At 42.5% G+C, this 24947-nt stretch overlaps 1 protein-coding gene across 2 annotated transcripts in view; it reads right to left on the reverse strand.

Annotated features, from left to right (window-relative positions):
• Positions 1-24947, reverse strand: part of Pcl (polycomb protein Pcl) — a 93447-nt gene that overhangs the window by 51344 nt on the left and 17156 nt on the right. For both annotated transcript variants that reach the window (XM_075697408.1, XM_075697403.1), the window contains 7 exons: positions 24535-24579; positions 20453-20491; positions 19139-19268; positions 18828-18971; positions 18292-18392; positions 18092-18116; positions 8696-8736 (listed from right to left, as the gene is read on the reverse strand). In XM_075697408.1, coding sequence (XP_075553523.1) covers positions 8696-8736; positions 18092-18116; positions 18292-18392; positions 18828-18971; positions 19139-19268; positions 20453-20491; positions 24535-24579 — 525 coding nt within the window. The remainder of the gene's footprint in view (positions 1-8695; positions 8737-18091; positions 18117-18291; positions 18393-18827; positions 18972-19138; positions 19269-20452; positions 20492-24534; positions 24580-24947) is intronic.

The following is a 24947-nucleotide window of genomic DNA, read 5'->3' on the forward strand; positions in this document are numbered from 1 at the left end:
TGTCACAAAAAGTTAAATAATATTGAATCAACTTAATAGCACAAAAATTTCAAGTGGCAAAGATACTTAAATAATTAATAACACCCATATATACTATATTTTACAGCATTTTGGTTTGACTTTTTCTTTCTAATTATGAGTACGAGCACACTGTACGAGAGCACATGTTCATGCTGTTTCCCCTTCCGTTGCTCAAAGGCCATCAGGGTTTCGATAAAGTTGTAGGGTGCTCCATTGACTCAATATATTATTGACTCGGCGGCCTTCAAAGACACCCGTGTAACAGCTCGAACTTGATGATGATGATATGTAGTGTTTAATGGCGCAAGGGCCAGGTTTGGCCAAAGAGCGCCATGACAAGTGGTGATGTTGACGATGTATTATGGAGATGTGACTTGGCTGTAAAGTGGCCTAAAAATTGTCGCTGTAAAGTGCGTAAAATCTACGTGCTATAAAATTATGGCGATGACTAATGACGATTACTATGAACATTAAAATCCATCGTAAATGAATGATGCAGAATAAAAGATATAAGAGATAGTAAAATTACCTGGAGCACTGCTGCCTCACCGGAGCCCTTGGAACACAAGGGCCTAGAGGCGCGTGCTATACGAAAGAGATATCGTAGCGGCATCCTCTGAAGAGAGGACCCGCTACGAACATGTGGGGCTAAAAACATGCAGGACAACATCTTTCAGGAAATTTAGTACTGTGTTGGTGTCAAATAAAGGTTCTGGGCCGAGTAGCATTACAGGATGTAGGGGGATGTGCTGCCGGTATGCTAGGGAAAAATGTTTCCTTCTTTCAGATTCGGCTGCCCGACACTCCAGGAGGACGTGGAGGACGGTCAGCCTCTCCCCGCATCTACCGCAGGTTGGAGGATCATTTTCAGTGAGTAAAAAATTATGTGTGCCAAATGTGTGTCCTATTCTTAGACGACAGAATAGGACATCTGTCCGGTGTGATTTTGTTACGGAGGGCCAAGAACCTAATTGTGGCTTTATCACGTGCAGTTTGTTGTTTACTTCTGCGTCCCACTTACGTTGCCAGTGGTTTCGCAGTTTCCTTCTTAAAAAAGGCTTCAGGTCTGTGACAGGGACCGAAGCGGTAGGATTAACTGTATGCAATGAAATTGATGTGGCCATCTGGTCTGCTAGAACGTTACCCTCAATGCCCCTATGTCCAGGCACCCAGCATACAATGACATGCTGGTTAGACATATACGCTCTACAGAGAATGGAATAGAGCTCAGTAATTACGGGGTTTCTTTGTTTACAGTGTGACTTCAAGGCTTTCACGACGCTTAGGGAGTCTGTAAATAAAATTGTTTTTTGAATATTTGATTTTCTAATATGTTTCACAGCCGACAATAGTGCATGGGCCTCAGCCGTAAATATACTTGTTTCAGGGTGCAGTACACCGGATTCCGAGAAGGATGGACCAATGGCTGCGTAGGACACCCCGGCATGCGACTTAGAAGCGTCTGTGTAAAACTCTGTGCACGAGTACTTGTACTGGAGCTCCAAGAAATGCATTTTGATATGTGTCTCTGGCGCATGTTTAGTGACCTCTACAAAGGATGTGTCACACTCTATCAGCTGCCACTCCCAGGGCGGTACTAGCTTAGCTGGAGGCATTAGGCGTTGTTCGAGAATTGGGACATCCATTTCCTTGCTAAGTTCTCTTGCACGCAGTGAGAAAGGAAGTCTCATAGAGGGTCTGTTATTAAAAAGTGTTTCACACGTGAAGTCGTTAATGGTTGTAAAACACGGATGTTCCTTATTAGAGCGAACCTTGAGAAAATACGTTAAGCTGATGTTGGTTCGCTGAAGATGGAGTGGCCACTCATTTGACTCTACATATAAACTTTCAACAGGGCTTGTCCTAAATGCGCCAGTGGCCAGACGGATACCCAGATGGTGTACGGGATCTAACATCTTAAGCGCGCTCGATGCGGCAGAGTGGTATACTACGGCACCATAATCTAACCGTGATCGAACTAGGCTCCTGTAAATATTCAATAAACACTGTCTGTCGCTACCCCACGTTGTGTGGGATAGTACTTTAAGTATGTTCATTGTTCTAAGGCATTTTTCTTTAAGATGTTTTAAGTGAGGAATGAAAGTGAGCCTGGAGTCAAGAATAACACCTAGGAATTTGTGTTCTTTGTTGACAGGAATTTGTTGTCCGCCCAGTTCTACACAAGGATCTGCGACCAGGCCTCTCTTTCTTGTGAAGAGAACACAAGAACTTTTGTGGGGGTTGACCTTAAATCCGTTTTGGTCTGCCCATTTGGACACATTGTTTAAGCCCTGCTGTACCTGTCTTTCGCATACTGTGAGGTTGCAGGATTTGAAGCCTATTTGTATATCGTCTACGTATACGGAATAAAAGATGGCAGGTGGTAGTGAAGCACGTAGTTTGTTCATCTTAACAATAAAGAGAGTGCAGCTGAGCACGCCTCCCTGGGGTACACCAGTTTCCTGGGTAAAGGGACGTGACAGTGCATTGCCGACTTTTACACGGAAGGTACGATTGGACAAATAGCTTTCAATTATTTTCAACATATTTCCACAGATGCCCATTCCCGACAAATCTCGCAAGATCCCGTAGCGCCATGTTGTATCATATGCCTTCTCCATATCGAGGAATATGGAGAGGAAATACTGTTTGTGTACAAAGGCATCGCGAATATGTCCTTCAATGCGCACAAGATGATCTGTTGTTGACCGCCCTTGTCTGAAGCCACACTGATAGGGATCGAGTATATTGTTGAATTCAAGGAAGTGTATGAGTCTGTGATTAATCATTTTTTCAAAGAGCTTACACAAACAATTCGTAAGAGCTATTGGACGATAACTTGCTGTCAAGGAGGGGTCTTTTCCGTGCTTCAGCACAGGAACGACAATCGCCTCTTTCCATGTAGATGGGAGGTATCCCGCAGCTAAAATAGTGTTGTAAAGTGTGAGTAGTGTAACTTGTGTGTCAGCATGTAAGTTTCTGATCATATCATACATGACTCTGTCAGGTCCCGGTGCAGTGCTTTTGCATGTGTTCAAGGCAGCTCTCAACTCGGCAATACTGAAAGGCCGGTTATAGGGTTCATTCTGTCTGGAGTTCCTAATTATTGGCTTACATTCTTCTATCTGTTTATATTTGAGAAAGGACTGAGAATAATGGGTTGAGCTCGACACGCTCTCGAAATGCTCCCCAAGTGAGTCGGCCTGATCTTTCAGTGTTTCACCTTGTGTGTTTATCAGAGGAAGTGAATATGTTTGTCGCCCTTTTATCCTATTAACTTTGTTCCATACTTTGGCCTCATCTGTATAGGAATTTATACTTGATAAGAACTTTTCCCAACTTTCTCTTTTAGCCTGTCGGCGGGTTCTCCTGCCCTGGGACTTTACTTTCTTAAAGTTAATAAGATTCTCCGCAGTGGGAGACGCGCGTAGCAACCCCCACGCTTTGTTCTGTTTTTTACAAGCGATTCTACAATCGTCGTTCCACCACGGGACACGCCGTTTGCATGCCAGGCCATTTATTTCTGATATGCATTTTGATGCGGCATCTATTATAAAGGCTGTAAAATATTCAACAGCAGCATCAATTTCTAACGAGGACATGTCATCCCATGATATACTAGTTAGGGTGCGGAATTTCTCCCAGTCAGCTGTGTCAACCTTCCACCTAGGAGCCTGTGGTGGATATTCGATATCTTTAGGTGATCTTAGTAGTATGGGGAAGTGGTCACTTCCGTAAGGATTGTTGTTAACTTCCCATTCAAATTCAGACAGTAGTGACGGGGAAACTAGGCTAAGATCTATTGAAGAATATGTTCTGTTTGCAAGAGAGTAATATGTGTGTTCCTTCTTATTCAACAGGCACGCACCAGAAGAGAGAAGGAATTGTTCAACAAGTCGTCCTCGCGCATCTATACGAGGGTCGCCCCACAGGTAGTTGTGTGCATTGAAATCGCCAAGAACAATATAAGGTTCTGGCAATTCATCTATGAAGGACTGAAATTCATACTTAGTTAATTTGTAATGTGGGGGTATATAGAGCGAGCACACAGTGATAAGATTGTTTTGGAGAACAGCACGAACCGCCACTGCTTCAAGGGGCGTTTGTAGCTGCAAACGTTGACACGCTATGCCTTTCTGAATAACAATGGCAACACCGCCCGATGATGCGACAGCATCATCGCGATCTTTGCGATAAGTTATGTACTGTCGGAGAAAGTTTGTATGTTTTGATTTTAGGTGTGTTTCCTGTAAACACAGCACTTTTGGATTGTGTTTGTGTATGAGTTCTTGTACGTCATCAAGGTTCCTAAGAAGACCTCTAACGTTCCATTGAATAATTTGTGTATCCATATTGAAGGTTAATAAGTGCTGTGTGTATGGAAACAGGTGATGCCTTAGGTTACAGAGCTCTTTCGAGGCCCTGTAACAGGGGTTCTGCCCTTTCTGGAGCGTTCGAGTGAGCCTCGCCGCTCCTTAGGCGCTTGGTGCGCCTTGGGAATAGGTGTAGTGTCCATTGCCTCTTGTGAGGCGCCGGACACGTGCTCTTGCGAGCGAGAAGTTACCAGCGAGGGTCCCGCCTTGGAGGGCAAGACCCCTGCGCCCACCAGCCCGGAGGTCGATGGGGCTCCCTGGGGAATTTGGCTGCGCCGGCCGTTGCCAGCGCTGGAAGGGACCTGGGAGGTTGAGGCAGCCTCGGCTGCGCCCACCTTCGGGGTCGATGGTCCCTTCTCCTCGGTTGACGGAGCAGCGCTAGCTGCAACCGCCGCGGGGGCAGATGGCGTAACTGCCAACTCACTGTCTGTGGGTCGGACAGCCGCCGGAGGCCGTTGTGACGCTGCCCCCTTACACGCCACATCGGCAAATGTTTTCTTGGGCAGGTAAGATACCCGCCTGCGTGCCTCTTTGAAACTTATATTTTCTTTTACTTTAACTGTTACTATTTCCTTTTCTTTTTTCCAGGATGGGCACGACCGCGAGTACGCGGCGTGCTCCCCATCACAGTTTACACAGTGGAGAGCGTTCTCACAAGTTTCAGTGGTGTGTTCTTGGGCACTGCATTTAGCACAAGTTTGGCGACCTCGGCAGCTCTGCGAGCTGTGGCCGAAGCGCTGGCATTTGAAACAACGGAGTGGGTTTGGCACGTACGGCCGGACACGGAGCTTGATATACCCTGCCTCGATTGACTCGGGCAAGAAACTTGAACCAAAGGTGATTATTAAGTGCTTCGTCTGAATCTCTTTACCATCTCGCCTGATCTTTATTCTTCTAACATTGATAACATTTTGCTCACTGAAGCCCTCCAGGAGTTCTGCTTCAGTCAGCTCAAGCAAGTCATCGTCTGACACAACGCCGCGGGTGGTATTCATTGTACGGTGCGGGGTTACTGTTATGGGGGTCTCTCCAAATGACAGTAGTTGCGGTAGTTTCTCATACTGTTTTACATCACGGAGCTCCAAGAGAAGGTCGCCGCTTGCCATCCTCGACACCTTGTAACCTGGACCAAAAATATCAGTTAGGGACTTTGAAACAAGGAATGGTGAGATGTTTCGCACTGCTTTGTTTGGCTTTTCGGAATGAATAACATGGAAGTGGGGAAAGTTCTGGGTTTCGCGTCCAAAAAACTTGAAGACATCTTCGGTGCGCCCTCGTTTCTGAGGGCGATCAGTAAGGGAGGGGAAAGAAGTTTCCATGAAAAAATGTATGCATTCGGCAACAGCGCCGACCGCCCACCACGGAGCCCAACGAGGGGACGCGGCAGAGCTTGCGTACAAGTCTGCACGACGCCAGTCGTACGCCGTCACTATAACCGAATATGGTGTACCCAAGGTTGGATAGCCACACAGGGTTAACCCTTGCCGCCAGGAGAAAGGAAGTAAAAAGAAGAGAGAAGGAGACAGGAAAGGTCAAAAAGTGAGAGATAAAGACGAAGATTCGAGGAGGGAGAGACAGGAAAAGGCGACTGCCGATGTCCTCCAGGTGGGTCAGCCTGGAGGTGCCGTCTATGTGAAGCCGAGGCCGAAGAGGTGTGTTGCCTCCGCCGGGGGGCCTTAAAGGTCCAGACACCCAGCATCGGCTCAACCCCCAGGATCCCCTTTTCCCCAGACACGGCTGAGCCGCGCACGGCTACACGCGGGAGGGTCCAACCCTCGTGTGCTCGGGTCCGTGGTGTCGCAACACACCGAACGCCTGCTCACGCAGACGCCCCTGCGGGGCAGCTCGAACTTGACCTTTGAGTCAACGGACTATCAGTTGGAAGGCCTTACAAACACCCGTGCGACACGGGTACAAAACATTGAACATATAGTATCAGACAAAAGGAGCAACAGAAACCAATCTAGCCCATTCAAAATACACTAGTGCCAGTAAAAAGCACGACTACGCTTTTTTTTTTCCTTTTCTTCCACACATACGGCTAAACTTCAATATAACAAAAATAAAGGGGGAGCCAAAAATGCTTTGTTATGAATTATGACTGCCCTCTTAGCCAATACTGCCTAGCGGGATTGGGGTGGGCGTAGTTACCAATGGATAAGCTGACGGCAACGCAACAGCACATGATGCACCACAAAAGTAAATTAAGAGTGTGCATGTGTCAATTTATTCTTCCGTCATGAATCAATCACTTAGCTTATCAGTGTTTGGCGAGAATGCTGGCAGAGCACTGCAATCCTCAGATTTCGTTCAACACTCACTGCAGTATGCAAGAAGATGGTTATTAACAGTAAAATCAATTTCCTTATACAGGCATTAAGCTTCAATAATTGCACAAAGTTGGAGGGTTGCAGCCCTTAGGCAGGATGCTGAATTTCCAAGAACTGCACAGCACACATTTTGTGCTATGTGCTTCACTCTTCGCATTTTATTGCGGCGTGACAGCAGACAACACTCAACCAAAGCACAGTGTGCAGAAGTAGAACCGCTGCTGCATGAACTCCAAGATGTGCAGTGTGCGGCGTACCGCCCAATACTGGAGGTTATGGCTGCTGCCTCAGTAGTGTGGCCGGCTTGTAACGATGCCAGGTGGCCCCACGGTAATTTTGAACTGCCGCATCAAATTAGTTGCTAGAAGAGTCATACATGGACAGATTTTGGCCTAATCGACGCAGAATAAGTAAATCTTCATAATGAACTAAAGAAGGGTTTGTTACATTCATTTATAGGATATTCTTTTTTTAAACTGAGATTTTAAATGCACATGTTTATTTGAAACCTTTAAGGGCAATTCCAATTAGTACTTTATCATATCCATTAGTTAGAAGAGTTATGAGCAGCATCACATGCCAACAGATTTTGTTCTAATCGGCACAGAATGATCAGTAAATCTTCATAATGAACTAAAAAAGGGTAAATTATATCCAGTTATTTGAGAATTTCAAGGGCACTTTCAATTAGCACTTTATTATATTCAGTAGTTTGTTATGACCAGTTCTACTATAACAAGGTTCAGCTGTATACAACCTAGCAGTCTTGCTAGTTCAACCAAGCTATCAAGAATGGCGTGCCAGTAGAAAATTTACAGACTAAAATCAATTTCCCATGGTGTGGACACGTAGTGCATCTAAAGTTGTAATGCTGCTCAGGTGGCAAAAGGGCTTTTGCCCCTTTAAAATTTCCCCCCTGCCCAATGTTCACTTTGAAACCACTCATATAGCGAGGACTGCAAATCAATGAAAACATGCTGCACCAACAAACCAAGACTGCCCTGTACTCATTCCAAGTTCAACTTCATTTTGATACAAAGGGGACCAGTAATGAGCTGCTCTCTCTTTTTCTGCACACAAAATAGGGATTAGATGTGGAATTATCACTGCCTATTTACCCCCACAAATGCCCATGAGGGCAAATAGGCAGAAATGCCCTTTTCTGAAATTTCCTGTGCACATTGAAAAGTAGCTGAAGCTCACCATTTTGCTTAGTTGAATGAAAAATCCACAAAGTTTCAGTAGAACTTGCACAGCATGAAGAACCTTCCAGCTCCATAAATTTTCTCGCAACATGGAAACACCTGTACAAGGTTACCTGGCCCTATTCATGGAAATGGCCAGTAGTAAAACTGCCCAGCGACACCACCTCTAACACTGCCACACTTTCCTTCAAGAACTGTAGCCAGGCAGATGAGCAAGAAAACATTTTGCAGAAAGCAAAAGTGGGAAAAACTAAACCTTCTTTCTTTTCGCAACTGTGTATGTCACTGAAATATGCCTGCAACTATGAGATTGTAACGAACTTTTCTTTAACCTTCCGTAGCCGTGACGGACACCCTATGCACTAGGCCACGGCTGCACCCTTTTCATTAGCATTGGGTGCCTGGCCGCAGATTTCGAACCAACCACCTTCCTTAGCCGTGACGGATGCCTTATACACTAGGCCACGGCTGCAGTGTGGATTATTGTACTCTCGTCCACGCACAAAACTGGGTGCGTATCTAATTTCACGTAAGAAATAAAAATTACCTTTAGGAAAAGGCTTGATGCAGAATACTTATGCTTTGTTGAAATCTGATAAAGTGTAACAAAGCTAGATTCTTAGTGGTTTCACACAACTAGAACAGCAGTTGTAGCACAATATTTGATCATAATGAAATGCTATTTCACTGCAACATATTCCATCAGCCTTGACTTAAAAGAGCACCAAAAGGAACAAATTTTTAACACAGTCTGGATGAAACTTACATTATATGGAAAGCCAAGCTTGAACATCTGTACCCGGGCTCCTGAATAAAGAAGCAACATTTCTTTCACCTTGTCAATGCCACAAAAAGCAAAAAATCAAAAGCCCAATCAAGGGAACCAAGCATAAAAGACTATTCCAGCTAAACCCCTAGCTTGATTGCACTCAAGATGGCATACTACGGTTAGGTGCTATGTGTGTTGCATCCAGAATAAAGGGCCCCGTTTCATCATAGCCGTGACTGAGGTGTTACCATTCTTTAGCTAGGAAAATCTACACATCTGGCATCGTTACAAACATTGTGCAGTTACCATTTATTGTGGGCAAAGCAGGTAAATACTGCATTCAAACACAATATTAAACAATGTGCGCTATGAAATGTCACTTCTGTGCATACTTAAAATGCAATCAAGTCAGTGGTTCAGCCGAAGCAGCTGCTTCTATGTGTCTCCCTTATTTACACAACACAATGTATATCGTAAAATGTCTTAATTACATCTTTACCAGCTCATAACACTGTTTCAATTACATTTTATTATGATAAATCATACTGTAATGGTGTACCTACATGATAGACGGCTCAGGGCTCAGTGTACTACTGTTTCGCAGATGATTCTACAACCCATAATACAGCTGCAGACAGCATCCAAACGACCAACAAGGCGAGCAGACGACAGCGGCAGAAAAATATTATACATGACAGCGTCGCCGAAGTGGGTGATCTATCAAGTCATCATTTTGTACTGTTTGTCCCATTTGTTCCCAACTGGTGCTTGTATTTGTTTTAGGTTTGTGTCATGAAGCTTCAACAGCAGGGCATTCATGACAATTCAACACCATTCCCGTTTTGTACATAGCAGGCAACACGCGGAAGCTAGGCAAATAGTGCACTCAGAGTTCTCATTCTGTGCCTGTCACAGGTTAGCTGTTTTTGGTCTATTATGTTTCCTACGGAAGCTCTACATTATATATTACAACTACAACTTGTGGACACAAGTTAACATCAAATCACATATTACTTATGCATATTTGTGCTTCCAGTATAGACAACGTACAAAATTTTAATCGCGAGTGCAGCTGATGTGCTGTGGACACTGGTCACAGAAACATGCCATTCTGCTCATTTGGTATTAAATACTTTTGGATCTCCCCAATGTTTTTCATGTAATAAATATCTTACACTTCACAACACAAAAACATGAGGCTAAATTTTAATTGCTTAGATGGCACCTACCTATGTAGCTATCTTTCCCATGTGACGCACTAGTTTTTGGTCACAAATGCGAGCAGTGAGAAGACTTTCTAGCCTTTGTATCGTTGCCTGCTGTGTATAAAATGGTGCGTAGCTGTACATAGCCCCAGAGATTTGGCAGCACGCGTGGCAAGCTAATGAGTGCTGCCAGACCTTGGAGGCTATAGATAACAAATGTTAGCTTGTTCTCATTATTCCCAATAGATGGTGTCACAACCTACCATATTTACTCACATAATGAACACACTTGCTCAAGAAAAAACAAAAAAGAAAAAAGAAAAACAGAACGAAAGTTTGGAGGTACATTTAATATGTGGGGTTAATTTAATGCAAACTTTTTTTGAAAGAGCAAAAATTAGGGGTGTGCGTATATTTGGAACTCTGAATACGAATCAAACAATCTTTGTTATTTGCTTCGCATTTGATTCGAGAATTCATCATTCAGAATTGTCAAATATTTGTTTCTGTTCGAATGTAAGGGATAACAACACTTTACCCTTTCACTACCAAGGATGAGCCAAGCTTGTTGCTAAAATTTGCACCGCTCCTACTGAGAACAAGTACGGGAGCCCCGACTCCCTGCGTTAACATTTTTGTTTTGCATAAAGCTATTTCATTAAATCTGGGCCCATCCGAACTAAATCCTTGAAACAAAGTTGAGCCTTTCCAGGTTTAGTGCGGATAGGCCCAGCAGGTACAAATTCCAACGACAAGCCTGACTCGTCCTCAGTAGTGAAAGGGTTAATGGAGCCCCATGCAATTCATCACTGTTCCCAATGATTTTGCTACAAGGGAGCCACGGCTGCCGTGGCGTTCTGTCCTGCTGTTCCTCACTCTGCCCCCATCTCTGTACGCTGTTAACCATCTGTGTACGCTGCTTTTAGGTAGCTTATATACCAATTTGTTTTTGCAATTAGGACAAAGCAATTTATTTTTTGGCCTATCTAACCATGTTTGCATTACTTCAAGACAATGTGTGGTTCTGTAGTATTAGGCTTCTCTCCTTCAACGAAGACAACATCCACATACAATTGCTGACATGCTGTTCTCTTGGTTCATTACTATAATTGCCATGGTGCACTGGATAACTGAGAGCAGCTGTTTGTCATTTATAGTCACTTCAGTCAAGCAGGTGTCCAGTTGCAAACGGCATTACATGCATGTATCAAGCATGTACCAAATATTCTAAACATCTTTCTCTTTTTTCTTTTTACCTCACGGAATCGACACAACCCCCTTTTTTTTAAAACTTTACTTAGAACAGAGAAGATATTCTATATTTGGAGATCATTTTCTTGAAATATTTGTTTTCGATTAAATTAGGAAATTTCGCTATTTGAACAACCCAAGCAAAAATTCAAAAATAAGGTGTTAATGCCGAAAAAAAAAAGTTTTATATACCTTATATTCCATGTACAAATAGTACATGTCCACTATTTCCAAACAGTGACAGCGTTACAGTCCATAACCCCTAAAAGGTGCGATGCACCCAATTCGTGGAGAGCAGCTTGTCATGCTGCTTGCACCAGTGGCACATACAAATTTCGTCAGCATCGAAAAGCCTTCCAGCAGCACAATTTCCATGCTACAACACATAGGCATTCCACAGCCTTCAACTTAAAACCAGCTGTATAACTAAATTAAGGCTCATCCCCACAGCAAAACGCAAGACAGGCAGAAAAGAATGGTCACCTTCGAAGTAGAAAAACATCATGCAGATCCCCTGCACTGTGGGAATCGTAAGCGAAGCTTTGATGAGCTGGCAAGACAAAACGGCTCATCCCAATAATAAATGCGCAGTAGATTTCAGCAATGTCCGCATCGATGACGACTACCACCACCAACATGACAGTGATGACAAGGTAGGCAAATAAAGCGTCGATTTAAAAAGAACACTAACATATGACTCACCAGTTCACTCGCTTGTAGCTGTCCCACTGTCTATGCGTCGTTTTGATTGGCTGTCACAATGACATGGCAGCAGAAAGCATTAATTTTTCCACCAAGAAATCGCTCTTGGTGGCATGTGCTATAATCATCAGCCGGAGCGAGTGAACTGGGAAACTAAAGCATGGCTATTCATTCACAGACTGCACAGGACCAAAGTGCAGGGTGTGCTTATTCTGCGAGTGCATTCATTGTGCGAGTAAATATGGTAAATTTTGCATACATGAAACTCGCGGTTGACTGCAATGGATATTGTTTTTCAAAGTGAATGATGACAGGTATTTTTTTTCCCAGAGAATGGTCTTGTAGGTAAAAGTACAGCGCTTGTTGTCCAGACACAGGAAGAATTCTAGGCCAGAATCAAGATGGGAGAAATAGCTCAGCATCTTCTGTCCATGTGCGTTGTGCACAAGATACTGCCAACAGCAATTCATGACGTCTAATCGCATGATGCACCATCCAGCATGGAAAACTGATTTTTTTTCTGCTGTGTGGATACACTATTAACCTCAAAAGCAGCTATCTTTTTCCAATAGGTAATTTTCAATGTAACATAAAATGTCTGTCACTAACATATGGCGGCACACCAGCATGCCAGTATTATAGCATGCAAACATAGCAAGGTACTCTTTATGGTTTTTTAGAACCATGCTACATTGAAATACATTGCACTAATCTTATCATAAGAAGCCAACAAACACCGACACCAAGGACAACATAGGGGAAATTACTTGTGCTGAATAAATGAAATAAAGAAACGATAAATTAATGGAAATGAAAGTGAATGAAAAAACAACTTGCCGCAGGTGGGGAACGATCCCGCAACCTTTGCATTTCGCGTGCGATGCTCTACCAATTGAGCTACCGCGGCGCCGTTTTCCCATCCACTTTCTTGGGTATTTATGTGTCCTAGTAGAACCCTGGGAGTGTCAGCCAGCGCCTCCACTCGCAGACCTTGGTGGCGGATGTGGCACATCCTTTCTGCCGCAGGCAACACGAGAATGTGGTCTTTTTGGCTGAAGGCTACTGGTCAATAAACCTACACATGCTACCTGAAGGCATCAATGTTGCCGGATTTGGGACCCTCGTTATGTAATAAACGAGAAGAAAGGAGGTGAACCGAGGGGCCCAACCTTTATTAGTCATATCATAAGAAGCCAACAAACACTGACACCAAGGACAACATAGGGGAAATTACTTGTGCTGAATAAATGAAATAAAGAAACGATAAATTAATGGAAATGAAAGCGAATGAAAAAACAACTTGCCGCAGGTGGAGAACGATCCCACAACCTTCGCATTTGTAATTCACAAGTAATTCCCAGCACAAGTAATTTCCCCTATGTTGTCCTTGGTGTCAGTGTTCGTTGGCTTCTTATGATATGACTAATAAAGATCGGGCCCCTCGGTTAACTCCCTTCTCGTTTATTGCACTAATCTGTGCAAAAAAAGAAAATTGTGGGTTTTTGAAGTCTAATCAGTGTGACAAAAGGATACACAGTCTTAAAGAATATCTTACAATAAAGAGATGGACATATTGCATTAAAATAAAGTTCTGGGATGCAAACAAGGAAAAGGCCATAACGAATTTGAACAGCTCATTACCATGAAAGCTGCACCCCAAGTTACATAAATAAGAATTTTCATCCAATCACAGTAGGCACTTTAAAGGGGCCCTGAAGCACTTTTCTAACTAATCATACAGGGTGTTACTAAGTTGCCATTTCCAAATTCCCTGAGTTTTCCAGGTTTTCCCTGAATGCCATAGCAAAATTTCCTGAGTGATGCAGAACTATGTTTTATGTGAAGATGTGCTGAAACCATATCGCCCGATGCTGTCACTCTCTAAAAAACATATAAAAAAATTTATAAAAACGACTTAATCCAATTTGAATACTAAGGAGTAGTATTTATGTTATTCAAAAAGAGAATAGACGGGAGGGATTAGTAAAATGCACAGCAAATAAGTGTCTTCGAAAAAAAATTCAAATGGAGTTGAACATTCTCAAATACGAATAAAAAGGAAATGCATAAAGAAGCAAATATTTTCGAATATGAGCTATTTCGATCAACTGATAGCAAGCTCAGTGGTATGAGGCCCGAACTTTGTCACAATTGAGATTCTCTTTTAACAGCTCACAAGTCAACCTCAGCTTCCCTGACATACTCTGAGCCCGTGCACGACGCCTCAGTGTTGCGTTTCACTGCTTTACAGAGTTTATTTTGGTTTGGATGAGGGACACCTGCATCTCGGCATCAGCCAACACTTTGTTTTTAGAGCTCAAGCTCCTTAAAAACAGCGGCAGCACGCTTCCTTTCCAGTTCATTCCTCAATGCGTAGGTCCTTTCTCTTCTTGTCCTCCTTCCACCACTCGTTCGCCCCACGGACCGTTTGAAGCATCTTGGTCAGTTGCACAGTCCACGTCCGAAATATCGCCCAGTTGGAAAAAATAAATGCATGCCATTTAATGCCCTTAGGGGCTCAAACCGCCACAGGCGCATTCGAAAACGCTCTGAAGGCCTTTCGGTACACGTATTAGGCATATCCGTGCTCGTAGTGTGACAGAAAGTATCGGGCGCACGCGTGTAAATTAAGGAATACATACTGTGACCCGCGGCAATAGCCCCTTGTTATGCTTGTTATGCTTCACTGCAATACTTTTGCGTATGCTTCACCAAGTAACATTTCTACAGAGAGGCGAAGCTGTCTTTCGGAAACCGGCATTATGCAATGCACCGTGCTTTCTAAGCTTCTTAGCCAATCGAGAGGACCACAAAGGCGGAGTCCGTGCCGTTGCTGACAGCAGCTAATTCTTTCAATAAAAAACTCGGCATCCAACGGCAAGAAGCTTCATAGCGAACGTCCAAGCAGCTAGGCCTAGCGTTGCCGCAGTGGTGGCTACGGCTGCCAGCTGATCTGCGTGTGAGAGCGCCGGTTCGAGGCGGCGAGGTAATCAAAATGGCAGCGGTGGTGGCTTTGATTAACGCCGTTTTGGACCTGCGGTCACGGCAAAACATCCGGAAAATCAGACAGCGAAGAGTTCTTGCGTCTGAAATTTCAGACATTTGATACATTGACTCTATGGGGTACGTGGTGGTGCCGCGAAGCCGTCCAAATTATCGGGAATCCGGAAAGTCGGTCGTTGACTGTACACTGGCACCTCCTCCAGCCGACGACAGGGTGTCAAGGACGATTCATTACGATTTCTGTCTCTTATTCGAGCCTGCATTACCGCGACTTTCGACCCTTTCAATAAAATTACAGCTAATTTTCCCTGATAGAGGCACAAATTCCCTGAGTTTTCCAGAGTAGTCAAAATCCCTGAGAATTCCCGGTTTTCCTGGTTGGTAGACACCCTGTCATATAATGGCCTCACTATTAAAGTATGTTGTCCCACGAATCTCATGCCACAAAAATATTTAGAATCCAGCTATAAGTCAAGTTATCACATCAATACCCGGCTTTCTCTCTCTTTTCATCACCGCTGGCGCACTTGAAGCTACGCAGCAGAGAAGTCAAGAGGGCAAAACTCCGGTCAAAAGTTGAGTGTCGCGGCACCCTGTGGCAGCCGCAGTAGGCTATGCTACGAAGCATGCTGCTGCCATCTCGGAGGACACAGCTGTGCGCAGTGCACAGATGAAATGATTTTTCAGCATTTTCTCAAAGTTAGCCATTACATATTACTGAGAAGGTTCTCGCGATCATGAAATCAGCCAATAGTGTTGTCGGCCAAGTACTGTCTATGACCACAATGCAGATGCAAGAGCAAGCGTCTGTTCACTGCTTTTGACACAATTGTAAACTCCCTGCTGCATGCAGTGCAACAATATTTGGCTCACATGTTCACAAGAACTTCATTAAAAAATCATCAACATTCTTGTTCTATGTTCATAAAGTGTTTCAGGGCCCCTTTAAACAAGCACCTGTCCATGTATGTCACACATGTCATGATTGATAGATGATGCAGGACTCGGAAAGCACTTCAGGTTATAAGCGTATGCAATACACTTCAATGCAATATGCAATACAGTATGCAATACAATATGCAGTATGCAATACAAAAAACTACTTAGCTACTATATACTTGGCACACAATTCTGAAGCCAACAGGTCATGCTTGCACTACGGTTCAAGCACAGCAACAAATTGGAAAAATTAGCTTGAGCTTACTATTGCCTTGTTACTGCTCTGAAATGCTCACACTTTTTGTGGCTTATAAGACGTAACACACTTGGCACTACTAGTTGCTTCATCCACCCAAATGAAGTTAAAAACTTGTCTTTTCAGAATTCATCACAAATGCGCACGCACACACACAAAAAAAAAATTAAGCTTAGTTAGCCAAGCAAAATGCCACAGCCATACATCTGTGGAACTCTTTGCCAATTACACTTAGACAACTTTTTGCCATTAAAAATCTCCACAGACAGATAGCAACACCAGTACTCAGATAAAATATTGCCAATACCACAGGTGGTGCTACAGCAAACTGCCGCAAGGTGCAGTTTAGTATGAAGATATAAGAGTTGAAGCTGTAAAGTGAGTTTTACTGACAAGGGATCAAAGTTTAAGGCCAAACATAACATTTTGGACAGCATAATAAAAACCTGTTTAAGATATTTAGGTATAAAGGAGCCTGTTCTTTTACAGTTGAAATACAAGTGGAAGAGCCATGAAAAGCTAGCACGAACAGGTGTTTTTTATACACTCGCTGGAAATGATGCAGAGCCTGGAATGTTGAGGACCAGCACAGCACCTGGGCATGAGCTCCATGATCGGGCAGTGCTCGTAGCATGCCGAGGATTGCAGAGGCTGTTCCTGGGATGTGTCGCAGTCACTAACCACCATGTGCCCACATCATCTGCTAATGTGGTGTTTGAAGGCAGTTAACAAAAAAACTAGACAGCCCTTCGGCATTGCCAAGATCCCTTTACTATTAGATACTGAATTACAACCACTTTAGCAAAAGGGATACTGTTAAACTTCAATAAGACAAACTTCAATATGACAAAATTCTGGCTATAACAAGGTATTTAACTTTTTATAACTTCTTGTCTGTAGAACACCATGTATTTCAAACTTTAGTAGAACGAAGTGTGCTTATACATGATTTTAACATAATAAGATCTCCCTGCCGCCACAACAGAACATGAGGACAATCAATGGAAACTGCCGCTGGCCCAGATGGTCAAATGGTTGTATTACACACGGCTGCTTGAGAATGCGAGCGTGCAATAACATGATCAAGCGTACGTCTTCTCTTTTAACTCAGCAGCAGCTACACATGGCCATCAGCCCGGTTGACTGCATAAGCGGCACGTGCAACCTACCTTAGAGTCAATCGGCGGCGGGTCCAAAGCCAAGATGGCCATGGCTTCCCGAGTGTTTTCTTCCCACATACTTAGTGCTAGACATCGCCTAACCTCTAGTTTCGGAGATACGTTGCAGCAAGAGGCATGCAAAGCATTTGCTCCCCTCTGCCTGCTCTCTTCATGATAGCATCACCCCCACTGCAGGCGAAACTATTAGTCATGGTGGCAGAGTGGATGCAAAAGCTTCGCATGCTTCGCCTTGTACTGCCCATGTAAAGATATAATCGACACGCCATGAAACCGCTTCTTCGGTTGCACTCTCAAATTCAACAAAATGATGTTTTTCTCACTGAAATTTGTCCTAACGATTGCCCAATAATTGGGAAAATTCTACAGCCCCTTCCGTGTAAGAAAAATCCACCAGCGACTGTACTTATTTGCATAGAAGTCGAATTTCAACACAACGAAATTTTAATACATAGTGAAGCAGTGACGATTTTACCAATTTAGTTATATAGAAGTTTAATTGTACTGCATTGCAGTTGGCCTTTAGGATGCCTAAGCTGTTCAATTATTTTGCATGCATGGATGCCTGTGAAGCAGCAATGACAAACAAAGTTATAACAAGTTCATTACATATTTGGCATAATTTTTGTGATCACAAAGGGATCGCAGAACTTTGGGATATAGATATCAATATTCCACGAAAAGAGATCAACTGTGTAAGTGAGCTTTTGTGACATTCAGAGAGTATATTGCTAATAGCACACATAGGCATTGGGATGAAGGTCAATAGCTACTCACTGCTGGAAAAACAAGGCTAGAACTTTGTGTCAGCATTTCTTTTAAAAGTTTGAATATTGAAGGAGCAAATGTAACAACTTACCATTTTTGTAGTTTTTTGCACTCTTCTGTAAAAAAAAAAATAAATTATGCTCAAGCCACTACCTGTCAAATAATATATTCGGAGTATACTTCAGCAAATCTGAAAGCTCTCGCCCCGCCACAAAACTCCAGACTTCAACATGAATGATAGATAAAACAGATGTGGAAATAAAAATAGACATAAAAGCTGAGCACTCTTACCCGCACAGAGCCAACGGGAACGCAATTTCGGCAGTGCCATGGTATATTTGGCAGGAGGACCTGGTCACTTATCTTGGGTGTATGGCATGTTTGATGAAAACCTTTAAATGGGAAAAAAAGCAAGAAACAAAATAAAGTCTTAAAAACAACATTGCGCTCTCATGATACTACCTCTCTACAAAGTGTGACGAAATGTATTTGCAATTCCACATATTATGCAAATTAGACAAATTACCTTTTTAACAACCAAAAGAGTCATGTGATTGATCCCAATGGAAGACTTGAGATACACCATTTAAGGTGCTCATAACTGTTTCCAAACATACAAAAAGTGGATGCTGCTAATATTAGAGTAATTAATTTCAGCCAATTTCATTTAAAAAAGAAAGTAAAACTCAAGTGCTGAAAAATGCAACTGTAACACCCTTAGTAGACGCCCACGAGTGACATGACTGTTCTTATCAAGCCATCATCTCTCAAGCTATCTGATAATGCATGGCTTGCATAAGCAAGTACAAAGTGGTATTAAGGCCTACCTTTGTTGCAAGTGTCACAGATGACAATCTCATTAGGAGGTTCAGACTCGCCCATGGTGCAGACACTACAGACAAGGTCATTGTCTTGATCATAGACAGACTCTCCATCAGTAGATACGTCAACAGCACACGTGGCACCAGGATCTATGAAAAGAATGGACCACCTTCAAAAATCAACAAAGAACATCAGCAACTTTTGATCTGAACGCAGAAAAACCCTAAGAGAAAATCTGCACGAAGAAACACTGCATTAGAACACATGAAATAATGTAGGTGTATTAAAACAGAACACCAACCCTGATTGGACCTACCTGAACGTGGAGCATAGCACTTTCCATTGACAATCTTTTCTGGTGGGCCACTATGAAAGACATTGCCATTGAGACGCACCTTGCCTGAAGCACCATGCTCACCAGAGCTTCCAAGAGCATTACCAGAAAACTGCATATCAAAATACTTCTGTCATACATAGAGGTCCTTCGTTTTAATGCAGTATATTATCACTTCCAATGTGTCTTTCGTAATAATTAAACATGCACGTTTCTCATGTCGTTCACATCCAAATTAGGGTTATTATGTGTAAGAAAATTACTAGCCAGACAGCAACCTATTAAGAAAGCAGCCCTGAAGTAGCCCCTACATAAGTAGTTTTGTTTTGAACTGTACCCAAACAAAAAATAGTAAATTCACTGGTGTTATTATGGCAATCCTAAACAAACCATAAAAATAAAATATTTTATGATAAAATTGTAAAGCTTGACAGGTATGCAATCAGGCGTGGCTCCGTATTTAAGAATTGCAAAGAACATAGTCATCAAGTTAGCTGTCCCTGCTTTCACGAGGCTCAAAGATCAGATAATGCAGGGTAAGGCAAAAGTTCTCATAAAACTTATGGCTGATGAAATTATTGTGCCGTTTGCGTTCTTGTCTGGGCATAGATGCAAATTGCATTCTTGCAAGGCACATCCGACCTACAACTGGCATACAAAGATGTACAGCTATATACTTATGAGGATTCTACCAGCGAAGACATGCAATGGCTCAAATGCCGGGCGTTTCAATACCATAAATTGATGACATGATGACAGCAGTAACAACACAAAAACATCATACACAGCTCAATAGTACCTGTGTTACCTGTATCATTTAATCCAAAAGCAGAAATTTTAATCAACTGACCTGTCCTTTGATCACAAATAAATGACCGTGCCCGTGCAATGTTTTTTTACTGGCTTGTGACAATGACTGCCAGCTCTTAACAGACACTCACTGAGGTTGCCAAATAGCAAAGCTTAACCACTGGGTTTGTCTTGAATATGCAATTATGCTTACACTGCAAGGGTTTTCCTTGTCTGTCACAAATTCATGTCGCAAGTTATTTAGGATGTGGCTATGCCATAATGGACACACTGCCAAAATTTTGATTACAGGGCCCCTGGCATGACACCTGTTACCACCTAGCTAGTTATTAAATCAACGAAGAGTTTTCGTAATGTCTGTAAATGGGACAGATGTACACCACAGCCAGATGTTCAATTTAATGTTCAATTCAGATTCAACACCTCAATTTTTGCAAACAGTACATTGCCATCGCAATACAAGAAAAACCATAATAAATTGCTCACCTCATTATTGTTATGACGATGCTTTACATCCCTTGGCACCTTGAAAAAATTAATGCATGCACTGCTGTTAGCAATCACCACCTTCACAAGTAGGCATAAGAGAAGTTTCAGCCAAGTTTCAATAAATGTTTTCTTAGAGTGGCCTTAATGTAACATCTTAAAAGTTTCTGCTTCACAAGTTAAAAGAATAAACCATATACTATAGCTACTGCTTTAGCTCAACTCATTCCCAGTTGCATTCGTACATACAGTAGGTAGGGCCGTAGGAGAATGTTATTGGATGCAGGAGGATATAAGTAGGGCCGCCATAAGTAGCCACATTCTCTATGCGAAAGTTTGATCACTTGGTTCAGCTGTGAAACCAAGAAAGTTCAAGGACCTGAATGGTTTGTCATTTCACATCTCTAAAACCTCAATGAATACACTGACTATGCTCCGAGACAAAATTTTCTGTTAGCTTTTCTATGTTCCATACCAAAGGATGGCCCTCCCCTTACTTTCATCTGGTTGGCCCCTCCTAATTTTGAGTGCAATAAATCTTGGCATATTATGGTACACCTCTACAAATACTAAAGCTTGGCATTAACCCTCTCAGAAAATATACGGCACCGCGAGCAAGTTCAAAATGGTCGTTGCTGTATATTTACGGCGGCGTCTGTACGTTTAAAAAGCGCACAAATTTCCTAATTTTTTCTTTCCTGGCATGTGCAGCCACTATTGGGAGTACAGGGCATTTTTTTCTCGCACCTCCTTCTCTCGGTTTTCGTTGCATGGTTTTAGAGCTAGTTTGCTCCAGCGCGTCTATATACTACCACTCGCGCATTGGCACGCGCACGCGGGTGGGTGGCGGTTTGGGTTTTGTTCCACAGGTGGTTTCAGCTTCTTGCGCTTGCAAAACTGATAGCTATCTTGCTACTAATCGCTCAAAAGGCGGCCGCCTGTTTTTCTCTCGTTTAGTGCTCACGGGGATGAGCATAGGAAGGATGCCACCGCACATGCGTTTCCTTTTCTTTTCTTTTTTTTGGGGAGACTCACAATATCTAATTGCCTCTGGTTGGCGATAAGATGAAGATTAGCGGAAGTTCATCACACATTTTGCTTTTTTTTGACGGGCACACAATCACACAGTTTTCTTGGGTGCGCTCACCTACGCAGTTAGATTAGGCTATGGACATAAATATTAATGTAAGAGCAGCAACATTTGAGACTTGCGAAATATTCTTGTGTGTTCATATTCTAAGCCTTGAACTATAGCAATGCATCAAATTTTTAATTCTTATATGTTTATTTCCTTTTTATTGTTGTTATTCATGAATAAAGAGTGCATATATACCAACGCAAAATATTTTTTCCTCACTTCACGGTCACCCTAGAAAAATTACGGTAAATTTTTTTCAAAATAGTTCCCTCAGAAGAATTGGAATCTGCAATAAAAAAAATCTACCCTGGGCGGATGCATATGGCAAAAAAAAATCGAGCCTGAAAGGGTTAAAATAAGTACAGACAGTCAACACACGATATCAAACACTAATTTCTCAAATTGCTATTTTTGCCTCGCCACTAGCTCATTATCTAGTGGCAAGGTCAATCCAGCACAGGCTGGATTAACTAAATGAGTTCTGCAAAATTCGTGAGAAGTAGGCATCTACTTGAAAGTAGTGGAAAGCTACAACAGAAACACTCATGGGTTGCCCAGAAAGCTTTATAGTACAAGTGAGTGATTGTTTTCATTATCATAAGCCTATTTTATGTCTACTGCAGTATGAAGGCCTCTCTCAGCATTAAGAGAGGACACTACACGACGCTGTATGGTGTCCCCTCCCTTTTCTTAGTCCTCGTCTTCAGCTGCTCTGTTGCAGCCACGATCTCCCTCTCCCAGTGACCTCCAATCTAATCCTCTACTATCTTTGACTGCATTTTCTTACTCTTGGCATCTCATTCTGTGATTCTAGTAAACCTCTGGCTATATTATTGATAGAAAAAAGGAACAGGAAGAAGAAATACATTGCTGGCAGTATCGTAACTACTGAACCTTCAGATTGACATGAGCTAAAATTCTTGTGGCATTACTTTGAGTTGTTAATTCCCCATCACACCCCTATCTGCTGGCCTTCTGGTTACGTCAGTTGACACAAGTTGGCACATAAAAAAAGGGTACTTGTGTTAAGTTTAATCCTTGAACCAGGAGAAATGTTTCACCTGTAGAGCTTTCTTCCCAAGAAAACTATGTAGTTTGTTTGGTAGCTCCGTACTACTTGTACGTGAACCCGACTTGACAATGAAGAAGTGCAATTAGATTAATGAAGTCGAGGTTTTGACGGAAGCCCGTCTGGTCGGGAGGCATCATGAAGAAGGGTAAAAAGAAGGACACCGACCACACCGAACACCGACCAATTAGATTAGTATATGGGTCGCAGAAAGCAGTCTCTTGCAAGACGTGGGGGCAGGTGAGGGCCAGACAGCAGGAAATGCATAGCTCATCTTCTCATTTAATCAAGCGAACACATATATCAATACAATCGCTTCCTGCCAGCAGGCAATATGAAGAAGGCACACCCATGAGCAAACGTATATGGATCACAGGCTCACCGAAAAAATAAAATTTATTCGTAATTCAGATGCTTAAACAAACTGACGAGAGCATTGGAAAGTTCTCAATGCCAAGTTTGGACTGCAGTCCTAATTTTCAAGTTTCATTTTGAGGTGAAAAATAAAAGTGGTCTTCTTGTGGAATCCCTGGTACCTATACTTTTTGCTCAGGGAAGCACCAAGTTTGTTGTCTTTCTGGACAATGCACAAGTTAAAAACAGGAACACAAGTCAAAACAACATGAAATGTTCTATGTGCTAATGCAGAAAGCGATATCAACACAGGAATCCACTCTAGCAATGAAATTTTTTCGTAACAAGAGAACCTAACACAACCACCGCCAATAGAAATAAAGCACAACTGCAAGGCAAAAATACATGGCATCTGGATTATGCACATTATGAGCAATGGCTTGAGCAGAGCATATTTAGCCTGCTATCCCCCCCCCCCCTTGCCAGGGCATACCGAAGCAGATATGGGGCCATGGCCCCATATATGCATATTCGAATGCATTATTTCCAACTCCTCCTGTGCTTCCAAGCTTTAAAGGGCCTTTGATTTGTGCACTGCTAACAGACAAGATCACATGGTGTTTGCAACGTATCAAATGGCTGTACTTTGTGAAAGCAGCTGAAATTTCAAACGCCCTGCATGCCCTTCCTCCCACAGTTAAAGGAAAGAAGAAAAAAAAGGTGGGGCTGAGGTAAACATGAGGTAGTCCCTCGGCTCCTGTATGGGAAAAGGCTGGGAAGCAATGTCACTTGTAGACATTAGTTGTGGCAGAAGGAGAGTGTCTACATTGTCAGGGAAGCTTATCTCCTGGCAACATGGCAATGCAACATTTCTATTTCTCCGATCTCCCCTAATAATGAACCAAATTGAAAAATTAGTGTGGCAAAACACTCCCTAGATGGCACTCTACAACTTCCAGTGTATAACTAAAATTCGAATGGGTCCTCGTGAGGGGCCCTTTAACTAAACAATGCTGATGAAACGCTATAGAAAGAGAAAAAGAGAGAATCTGCAGAATAACAAAGCCTTTTGTAAACTGTAACCTTAACATTCTGGTGCCGTTTTCAAAATTCGGCATTGCACTGCCGAGCTCAAGGTCGCATGTTCAATCCCTGCAACGGTAGCCACATTTAATGGAAGCAAAATGCAAAACCCTCACATACTTAGATTGAAGTGCATGTTAAAGAACCTTAGGTGGTCAAAATTATATCAGATCATAATAACAAACTCTCATAATAAACTAATAATAAAACTAATAAAACACTTCAAGTTTCTTTATTATTATTATGCATTACCAACTAGCCCACCTATCCATCCTTAGATCATGGTTTTGGTACACAAAACCAAAGAATTAAATTTCTTTAAATGCGTTCAAAACAAAGCTTGTCACACACATCTAATAACTGAAAAATCACGAGCTTCATATCCTGTTTTTCTGATTGATAATGGGGAATGGCACCTACATAGAACAGTAAACTTACCTGTTCTTCCATATCATGGCTGTTGTGTCGTTTATCTTTTCCCACCTACAACAAGCAATAAGACCTTGTGAGACAAGCTCGCAGCATTTTTTTGAAAGAACAATATCACTATGCTTAAAGGGACACTAAAGTGAATTTGAATGCGTCTTGTGGACTGTCACACAGATCACTAGTAATATAGGCAAAAATTTGGCTGGGGTCCGGAGCTCGTATTAACCTTTTTACCATGTAAAAAAATTGTCTTTTCTGAAGGCTTTAATAGGAACCTTTTACTGAATACACCACAAAATGTTATGTGCTGCATACAGATCAAAAGCTAAATAAATGTACTTTCAGATAAATTTCAAAAACATATGTTAGAGCGTAATGTGCAATTTATTTCTGAAAAATGAACTTGACTGAAAAGTACTGGA

Source organism: Dermacentor variabilis, chromosome 1 (genome assembly GCF_050947875.1).
Source record: "Dermacentor variabilis isolate Ectoservices chromosome 1, ASM5094787v1, whole genome shotgun sequence".
Classification (NCBI taxonomy): Eukaryota; Metazoa; Arthropoda; class Arachnida; order Ixodida; family Ixodidae; genus Dermacentor; species Dermacentor variabilis.